Here is a 10,729-nt window from a genome sequence, read left to right as displayed (position 1 = left end):
TTTAGAGAAAAGGGAACCCTGTGCACTCTTGGTGGGAATGCGAGTTGGTGCAGCCACACAGAAACACACACACACACACACACATTTTAGAGAAAAGGGAACCCTGTGCACTCTTGGTGGGAATGCGAGTTGGTGCAGCCACACAGAAACACACACACACACACACACACACACACACACCCCAGACTCCTATTCTGCCATACAGAAGAATGAAATCCTGATATTTGTGACAACACAGATGGGCCTTCAAGGTGAAGTCAGTCCAAGAAAGACAAATACTGTAAGATTTCCCTTATCCGTGGAATCTAAAAACAAACAAACTAAGCTACAGAGAACAGACTGGGACCTGCGGGAGGCAGGTGGGCGGGGAGTAGGCCCAACAGAGGAAAGGAGTTGAGAGGAAGAAATCTCCAGGATAGAGTAAGCACGTCCCAGGGACATCGTGTACAGCATGGTCACCCCAGTTAATAATACGGTATTACACCTGTGAAAGTTAACAAAGACAGTAGAACTCAAAGGTCTTCATGACAAGAAAAGACAACCTATAACTATGTGCACTGACCAACATTAACTAAACCTGTGGTCATTCCACAATGTCTCTAAACATCAAATCGTTACAGGCTTGTATGTCAATTACGTTCCAATACTACTACTACTACTACTAATAATAATTCTGGATGTGGTAAAAAACACGACATAATCAAACTATTCTATCCCTGGCCTCCTTTGGAGACCTACTTCATACAGCCCCTCCATCTCCCTTTTCCAGTGCGGAATGGGTGTTCTCTTGACCTGCCACACAGCTGTCACCCTGAAATGTTACCCTGGAGCATCCCTTCATCAGTGTCCTGGGATCTGTCTTTTGTATGGTCCTGTTTGAGTTCCCTGTGTCTTCAATACTGCTATCATTCTCTTTCTTACTTTACTCCCTTGTTTTACTGAAGCATACCCTGAAGCAGCTTCCTGAAAACAGATGCAGGGAAGGTACAACGGTGGAGAACCTACTTAAATGTAATATATTTACCTGTCCTGAGATTTTACATTTTTACATATTTTTTAATTTGAAGATCATGGGTGCCTGGGTGGATCAGGTGGTTAAGCATCTGACTTTTGATTTCGGCTCAGGTCATGATCTCAGGGTCCAAGGACTGAGCCCCACTTTGGGGGCCTGTGCTCAGTGGGGAGTCTGCTTGAGGGTTCTCTCCCTCTTCCTCTTTTCCTCCCTCTACCCCTGCCGATGTGGACTCTCTCTCTCTCTCAATAAATAAATAAATAATCTTTAAATAAATTAATTAAATAAAACAAAACCTAAAGATGTAACTAGTTTTATTAAACATCTCACAAATCAGGCAGCATGCCAGCTAGAAAACAGAGGGGTGCTCTGAGGAGCTGCACAAACATACTGACATTTGGTGATGTGGGTTTAATTCTTCTTTTCTTTCATCCCATAGACACGGGGTGGACCCCCTAACCTGAAAGCTCATGTCCTACGGTCCTGGGAAATCACGCTCCATCACTGGTCTCATGATTTTCTTCTACTCTCCGTGTTCTCTGGTCTCTTCCCCATATCCCTGTTAGTTATGCTGAACATGCTGAACTGATCCACTGCTTTAATTTTTCTCTCCTACTTTTCATTTTCTCGATCTGTCGGAGGTTTTCTCAGTGCTATCTTCCACTCTTCTGTTGACTCATTCCTACCTTATTTGTAACTCCCAGGGCTTCTTTTTGTATTCTCGGATTATAACTTTGCCATAGCACTTGGCTCCTGTTTTGTGAGTAAAACAAGACATTCCATGATCTAACTAATTATAGTTCGAAAGTTTATAGTGTCTTCCTCCTCTAAATGCCTTTTCTACTGTTGTCACAGTCATTGCTGTTGTTGTTTTTAAAGAGTTTATTTATTTATTTGAGAGAGAGAGACACAGCGAGAGAGGGAACACAAGCAGGAGGAGTGGAGACAGAAGCAGGCTTCCTGCTGAGCAGGGAGCCCGATGCTGGGGTTCGGTCCCAGGACCCTGAGATCATGACCTGAGCCGAAGACAGACACTTAACCCACTGAGCCACCCAGGCACCCCCAGTTGTAGCTGTTGTTAAGGACTTTTATAACCGAGACTCTGCTGGGATGTCCAGGGATCCTGGATCGTTCTTCTTATTTTGGAGTGAGACAGCTGTGTGGGGACAGAGTCTTACGACAGGCACACTCTACAAACAGTGAGCAGAGCTCAGACGTTTGGGGAGGGGGCCAATCATCCCGTCTATCAGCCCTTTCTTAGGCTGGCTGCTTCAAGAGTACATTCTCCCAAGTACTGATTTACGAGGGTGCACAGCCCTGGAGGGGTAACGACATTGAGGGTATCCCCAGATGACACCCAGTCTGACCATCTGTTCTAGGCTACGTCTTATAAACTGAAGCCCAAAGTTTACCTTTTCCAGAGAGTCAATCGCCCATATTCTGCCAGGGGTGGTGTTGGGGAGAGAACATGGGGGTACAGCTGCAGGCCTGCTCTTCACATCGACTTCTCAGCCATCGGAAGCACTCAGAGCCTCCAATGCCCAGATCTCTGGGGCTCTGAGGTGTGACTAGCCTGGATTCCTCATCTGTCCCCACCACAGGCAGGAGGTCGGCCCCAGCCTCACCCGGTCCGCTCTCCGCCACCATCCGTCCCTCCTCTTCCCCACCACGGGCAGGAGGTCGGCCCCAGCCTCACCTGGTCCGCTCTTCCCATCTCCCGAAATTTTGCAGGTGTTTCTTGCTGGCGGTCAGCCCCTACCCAGCCCGGTCATCCCTTACAGGTCAGCTCTCCCGTTCTTTACACCATCTTAGTACAGTTCCAGGAGGGGCCAGATAAAAGTTCAAGACACCACGCTAATGTACGGAGCACGCTGCACTACGCACCCCCAGCCCCCAATACACCATGTTTTTATTTACCCCCAGCTCTGCTCCTGCGGTTCCCCTGCCTGGTCCGTTCCTATCCTCCGCCTTTTGCTCATTTTGCAACCCCTAATGACCTTCGAGATCAGGCTCAGGCATCATCTCCCGTGGGAAGCTTCCCCGATCCTCCCCCACGGGCTGTGTAAACCTGTGGCTTGACACACACCACGTACAGCTCACTGGGCCGACTCACCCTGCCTAAACGTCTCCTCCCTCCCTGGAGAAGAAGTAGGAGGACTGTGTCTTCTCCAGGTCCTGCCTCCTGCGCGGGGAACCACCCGGCACAACAGGCCCTCCTCATCTGTGTCCGGCGGACCTACTTCCAGTAAGCTCCATGTTGGAAACATTGTCATTCTCAAAGGCAGGCAACCAAAATATGGCTCTGTGTGTTTGCCAGCGTCCAAATAAGAAAGGCTAATCAGAGAGCACCGGGAAATGAAAACAGCCAGATGTGTTTGCGAGCAGAAGTCCAGGAGCACAAAACCCCTTCCAACGGGGGTGACGTGTGTTTTCCCAGCGATTCAAGATGAATATATGTTTATTAGGCAGAGAGAGATTTAGTGGGTTTCTCAGCTAATGCTGCAATTTTAAATCCATTTAAGATAATTTTCTTTATCTTGATTCTATTTTTCTCAGTAACCAGGATACGCAACTGATTTGTCCAAAACCCATTTGAAAAAGGAATAAAGCAGCCTAACCTCGGACACGCTCTCCACGGGGAGGAAAGAGACACGACAACTAACAGAAGACAAAGAACCCGTGAAGTCAACACGGTCACCGGCCCAGAAGACAGGTTTCCCTCCAGCGTCCCGCTTCTATGACTGATCCCTCTTCTCCACTTTCCAAGGAGAAAAATAATTCTTAAATCTGAGCCCACAGAACAAAGACCTTTTGTGAGGCAACCAAGACGCGAACAAACTGATTAAAAGAGAAAACTCTCAAGGGGTGGGGGGTGGGGGTGGGTGAGCCTGGTGGTGGGTATGAAGGAGGGTGTGTGTTGCATGGACAATGAATTCTGGAACACTGAAAAGAAATTAAAAAAATACAAAATAAATAAAATAAATTTATAAAAAAAGGTAAGACTCTCCAACAGAACAGTGGACGTTGAAACAACCACGGAATGCACTTTCTCACCCACCAGCGTGACACGGCGTTTTTGAAACACCAGGACCCAGTTTGCGAAGGGTCAGGTAAGAGTCCCCCAAGAGTGCAGACGGCCACCAGCTTTCTGAAGGACAGAACTCCAACATCAATCTAGAGATTCCAGAAGTACCCCTGCGATATGGCCTGGGGATATTATACTTTCAGAAGATAAATACCAATTCACTGCAGACAGGGACATGAGTGGGAAGATGCTCATCAAGCAGTTATTTATAACGACGACAAACTGACAATACCCTAAATTTCCGACGACAGAAATAATGATGCAAAACGGTCATAATGATGATCATCGTTAATCATAATTAATGACATCAGCAAGCACTCACGAAATCATATTAAATGAGAAAAGCGTACAAACAATGCACATGCTCATAATCTGTACAGAAAAACTGACTCAAACACAAGATGCTAAGATTTGACTGACTGCCATCTCTAGGTAACGAGATCATGGCAAGTTTTGTGTTTTACTGAAGACTTTTTGTACTGGGGACTTTCCTGTGTGTTTCTGGGTTACTTTTAAAAAAAAGTCAAGACTTCAGGGGCACCTGGGTGGCTCAGTGGGTTGAGCCTCTGCCTTCGGCTCAGGTCATGATCTCAGGGTCCTCGGATCGAGTCCCACATCGGGCTCTCTGCTCGGCAGGGAGCCTGCTTCCCCCCTCTCTCTGCCTGCCTCTCTGCCTACTTGTGATCTCTGTCTGTCAGATAAATAAAATCTTTTTTAAAAATGTCAAGACTTCATTTAGATAATATTTCATAATCCACAGGACTTGGTTTGTGGACTATGCAGGAGACAGAGGAAGGCGGAAGCCCTGTGCTAGTGACAAAGGACATGAGACCCTGTCGCAGACTCGGGTCCCCACCCATCCTGGGAGACAGCGGGCCGCTCTGAATGACTGAATCACAACTTACTTGGTGGGACGATAATCCGGAATGGAACGATCCAGTGAAATTTTCTCACTGAGGTAGGAATTGTAGCCATACTTCTCGTGAGGTCCCTTGGCTTTCTCCTCTTCAGCGGGCGAAAGGGTAGCAGGAAGGCCCCCTTTGCCCCGCCCGCCATAGCCTTCAATGAGCCCAAGGGACTTGGATAAGCCTAGAAAAAGGAAGGAAAGACAATTATTAGAAAGCCACCACATCAGGGTATGTCACTCAAACTCAGACACATGCTTTGACGGCAAGTCTCACATGACCTGTCACGGCTTATTACTTCTCGAACAGACAATCAAGGAATATGCCCTGAACGCATTTGTATCATTGAGAGGAAGGTCGGGGCAACAGAGAGTTCTGGGGCTACGTGTAACTCCCAGGTGGGAGCCTCTGCCTCCTCTGCAGAACGGAGTGGACGGGGTCTACAAAACCGAGAGACTCTACCCTGGGAAAAAGGCAGACCAAGAAGGACACAAGCAATGGGACAGATGCAGGGCTCCCGGCCGGGCCTGTTTTCCTTTCTCTGCGGGGCAGGGAGGACCAGCCTCGGCACTCCACGAGCTACAGGCACGACCCAGAGAAAGAACAGCCATCGCGGAGAACAGCCAAGCCAAGGTGCTCTGGCTTCGTCTGGACAGAGGACGACGCACAGACTGATTTTATCCCGAGTTTAAAGTGTACAACAACCTGACACATTTCTTTACCTAATGGTTTTATTTAAATTCCATCTAAATGGTGAAAGAAAATGCAGAATGTTTCAGAACACATCACAGAGGTGGGAGAAACCCCACAAGGATGATAACCACGCCAAGTGGAGGGGGACGCTTCTGTAACGGGCCGCGCTGAGCAATGGCCTGTCCCCAGGACGGTGGCAGCTTTACACCTGCTGTCCCATCACATAATAAACAGCTTGATGAGCAATTGTGAAATCCAGGAGTTACGGCAGGTTTTACCTCTCAGCTAGGAAACCTTGGTTGTTAAGGGCTCTCACTCCCTTCCGTCATCACGAAGGCTCAGGCTACTCAGCACTGCTGTGGGCATGCACACACACACACACACACACACACGTGTGTACATGCACACACACACACGTGCACACACAGGTACACATGTGCACACAGGTGCATGTGCGTGCACAAACACACGTGCACACACACACGCAGGTGCACGCACACAGGTGCGCATGCACACACACGTGCACGCCCAGGTGCACACACACACGAGTGCACAGGTACATGTGTGTGCACAAACACGTGCACATGCACACACAGATGCACGCACACAGGCACGTATGCGTGCACACATGCATGCACAGGTGCACACACGAGTGCACAGGTGCATGTGCGTGCACAAACACACATGCACACGCAGGTGCACACACAGGTACACAAGCGCGCACCACTTCATCCAAAGAAGTCCCACTCCTGCTCCTGGCAGGACGTACGCGGAGCAGAGATGTAAACCGTGCCCTCTGCTCCCGTGAGGGGCAGCCCAGAGCACTGAGGACAATTCGAACCTCCCAGAAAGGCACCCAGCAAACCTGTCAGAGGCCAACGAATCTGCTCCCGTCACAGAACGGCGCTCTGTCACACAGTGGCAAGACGTGCCTGCTTCTCTGGAAACAGAAATGCGTCTTCTGTGACATCAAGATCAAAAAGCGAAGGTCCAGCAAGCGGCTCAGAGTTGGCCACAGGTGAACATCATTTTCCTGCCAAAGAATCATTCCCACTGGCCGCTGGGAGCTTCAGGAGCCCTGACCTCTATCCTGCCGGCCATCATCCCGACAGAGCACCCTCGGCTGGGTCATTCCAGCACCAGGTCATTCCAGCACCGCCCACTTGCTTCTCGGGCACCAAGCTCCCATCCCGCGTCAATGTGCCACCGACATGCCAGTCACGCCGCCTTCGCCATGCTCCCAGATCGGTAAGAACGCCTCCCAGTCCAGTGCAAACGCCTGCTCTGGGTGCTGAAATCACTTGTCATCGGACATTCCTAGTAGGAACGTAAGTCAGGGCAGTGACTCTGGAAAACAGTTCAGTAGCTCTTCAAAATGCCAAGTGTCATTTTACCATATGACCCAGCAACTCCACCCCCGGGTGGACACCCAAGAGAAGTTCTGCCCACACAGAACCCTGGACAGAAACGTTTGTAGGAGCATTATTTGTATTAGCTGAGCGTCTGTCAACTGACGAATCAATAAACAGAATGTAAAAACATACTGTGGGACATTATTTAGCAAAATAAAAAGGAAAGAAGTAGTGATATACACCAGGACGTGGTGAACCTTGAAAACAAGACGCCAAGCACACCACGCTGGTCAGAAAAGACCACATACTGTACAATTCAATCTATACGTAACGTACACAACAGGCACATTTCCGGAGACAGAAAGTAGATCAGTGTCTGTTTCGGGCTGAGGGGACTGGGGCAAGCCATGGGGAGTGGCTGCGGGTGTGTGGGGGGTGCCTTTTTGGATGGTGACCATGTCCTGGAGTTAGACTGCAGCAATATGTGCAGAAACCTGGGAATATACTAAAGAGGAAAGTGTTTCAAGTTCTTGTAAAATCAGAACAATGCAGTCCTAGAATTTAATTCTTAGTACCATTTTTCATGAAGGAAGAAACCCACCAAGGCCAAAGTCATCATGCGGCCCTTCCTCCCTTGAGGTCAGACTTTTACCGGGGATGCGCGGCTGCAGCACAGAGAAGGAAAGGACGAGTCTGAGGCGCGCCCTGCACACTCCCTGGAAGGGGCTGCCAGGACGGACCGCAGATGCCGGCGGCAATGACAGCCGCCGCTCACAGAAGAGCGACCCTGTGCGCCGGGGACCCCGCTGGCTGCTTTACACGACGTGTGCTACTGTTTTATCGAGTCTCCTGCCAAACCTCATGAGGAAGGCATTATTTTGATCTCTGCCAAATGAGGACACTGGCCTGAGAATGTAGTCCCTTGGTCAACGCTCCACAGCCGGTAAAGGAAGGCCGGCCGGGATTCCGGGTACAGTTAGAGACACAAAGGAGAAAACCTCGCCTCTGTGACACCCGAGAAGACCGATTCCAGGGCTCTTCCAGAGAGGACACGGGCCTCATTTTAAGGCAGTGCTGAGACTGACCGAAAGGAGAGCAGAGACTGGAGAAGTATTTAAGAGACGCTGTCACAAGGCAGAGACAGACAAGTGTTCGGGTAGGAGAGAAGGAGGCAGTAAGCGAGCCCGGCTCCCAGCGTGAGGACCAGCTGGGGACACCAGCCCCAGAGACGGCACATTCAGAAGCGAGTTTGATGATGAGTTCCACTCCGCACAGGTGGTCTGTCTACAGGACAGACCTGGGACATTCTGACGGAGTCGGGGTCTAGTGCGAAGCTGAAACACGTGGGAATGGAAGTTAAGATGGAGGACAAAGCTCAGGAGACGAGCCAGGAAGCCAGAGCCTGGCAGGGGCTGCAGCCCTGATGGAAGCAGGGCTGCTGGGGTGGGGGCAGGGGTCGAGCAGCAAAAAGGAGAAAGAAAGATGATGCTTCGGAATTTCAACGTATTTAGAGCAGGAACTGCATCCTCTGAAACTCAGATCTTCTCCACAGGGCATCCCACTGAAGCTACCCTTGAAACCCAAGACTTCAAGGACCGGAGAAATAGCTCAGTATGAACCAAGTGGTTAAGCTCCTCGCTTGTCCTCATAGACCCAATCAACCGCCCTCTCTCCACCTGCTAATGGTCACTGCTTAGGGCTTAATTTCTCTAATGGTTTTATATCCATTTCTGTATTAAACCAGCAAGGCTGATGTTACCAGGATCACTTTAGAGATAACGAAATGAGGAGGCTCAGGAGGCTTAATTACGTGACCTTCCAAAAGTAACAGAAATGGAAGAAGATGTCTCCACCCGCCCCAGCCTCCAATACACAAACAAATGTTCAATCCAGGAAGTTCTTTAGGAATCTTCGGTGATGACAGTGGTAAGTTGATGGTAGTGAACTCATTAAGAGGATACCATACAGCAGTGGAAATGGTTAGCTTGCCAGGAAACAGATGACTCTCCGAGACACGCTGTCAAGGGGAAAGCAAGCATTAATGCGTATAATGCCATTTATACAAAGTCTCAAAGGCTAATTAAAACATAGGTCAGAAGTTTAAATTCATGGAAACCAGAAACTGCAAAAAAAAAGACTAGATCATCACTGGGAAGACACACTGGGACCTCAAAGGTCCTGGTACTGCTCCACTGGAAAGCCGGGAGGATTCACTCCTTCATTTCTATAATAATTCGTTGTAGAATTATTCTCCGACATGTATGTGATCTATATAATGGATGCCATTTTGCATAATAAAAAAAGATCACGCACGGACTACTGACAGTAGTTCCTCCTTGTCTTGTGCACTTTTGCTCACCCACCTGGAGTTTCCCTTTTTCTCACTAGTCACAAACTCACCCTTCCATGCTGTTCTGGTCAAGGCGGGAACCACTGGAAGGGGACATGACTGATCTTCAAGCCAACAGAGCGGCTTCCGAGCCTTTCTCTCATCTCATCTGTTTGGTTTGGTTTTAGCACATCTTTTTCTTCCCTTAATGACAAAGGCCTTCTTTTGGCCATTAAATGCCGTCTCCGCGCTAAACTGCATCTCAGCTGTGTTGACCCAGCATCTTCCGCGGGCAGCCTCTCCACTGGAGGCAGAAGGGCCAGGGAAGGGATTCATTTTAAGATGGCAGCGGAGCGGCGCCTGGGTGGCGCGGGCGGTTAACCATCTGCCTTCCTTCCGCTCAGGTCGTGATCTCCAGGTCCTGGGCTTGAGGCCGGTGTCGGGCTCCCTGCTCCGCGGGAGCCTGCTTCTCCCTCTCCTCCTGCTTTTGCTCTCTCTCACGCTCTCTCTATCTCTCTGTCTCAAATGAATAAATAAAAATCTTTAAAAAAAAAATAAAATGGGGGGTGCCTGGGTGGCTCAGTGGTTTGGGCCGCTGCCTTTGGCTCAGGTCATGATCTCAGGGTCCTGGGATCGAGTCCCGCATCGGGCTCTCTGCTCCGCAGGAAGCCTGCTTCCCTCTCTCTCTCTCTCTCTCTCTGCCTGCCTCTCTGCCTACTTGTGATCTCTGTCTGTCAAATAAATAAATAAAATCTTTAAAAAAAAATTAAAAAAAAATAAAATGGATAGGAATTAAGACTAGGAATGCACACCAAATGCCACCATGAACACAAAGGGAATGACGGTTCCCAGGGCTATTTTTCTTCCCTTTCTGGGGCATTATTTCTTCCATTATGAAAAGCACCCACTTAGCAGCCCCCCAAAAGATCACTCTTCACAGTGCGATGTGACAACTATGAATTATGTATTTTGTGGTCCATGTGCTCCCATTTTCCCCCCAATTGAATCTGCCAGAAAGGTTCAACAAAGCAGCAAAAATTTTCACTGGCATTTTAATGTGCTCACTTAGCAGGCCCCTGAAACTACTGGCAAAGATAAATAAGAATTCAAGATCACCAACAAGGCTCAAGCTGATCTTCTACTTAGCCAGGAGAAGTCACCCCTGGGGCCAGCTGGCATGACTCCACATACCCGGAACCTTCTCTTCTGGAAGTGCCTCTGCAGTCTGGCCAGAAGCAACCGAAGCCACTGCCAACCAAAATGCACGTACGGGCATGAACGTCCCAACTGGCAAAGGGAAGAAGAAGAAGGAACAGGAGGAGGAGGAGGAGAAAAGAGGGAAAGAGGGGTGGT

General features: G+C 49.2%; 1 protein-coding gene across 2 annotated transcripts in view; it reads right to left on the bottom strand.

Moving 5' to 3' along the window:
* Window positions 1-10,729, bottom strand: part of GALNT17 (polypeptide N-acetylgalactosaminyltransferase 17) — a 417,968-nt gene that overhangs the window by 257,534 nt on the left and 149,705 nt on the right. For both annotated transcript variants that reach the window (XM_059414740.1, XM_059414741.1), the window contains exon 2: window positions 5,003-5,186. In XM_059414740.1, the coding sequence (XP_059270723.1) occupies window positions 5,003-5,186 (184 nt within the window). The remainder of the gene's footprint in view (window positions 1-5,002; window positions 5,187-10,729) is intronic.

This window comes from Mustela nigripes, chromosome 11, assembly GCF_022355385.1.
Source record: "Mustela nigripes isolate SB6536 chromosome 11, MUSNIG.SB6536, whole genome shotgun sequence".
Classification (NCBI taxonomy): domain Eukaryota; kingdom Metazoa; phylum Chordata; class Mammalia; order Carnivora; family Mustelidae; genus Mustela; species Mustela nigripes.
This window is presented reverse-complemented; position numbering and strand designations above follow the sequence as displayed.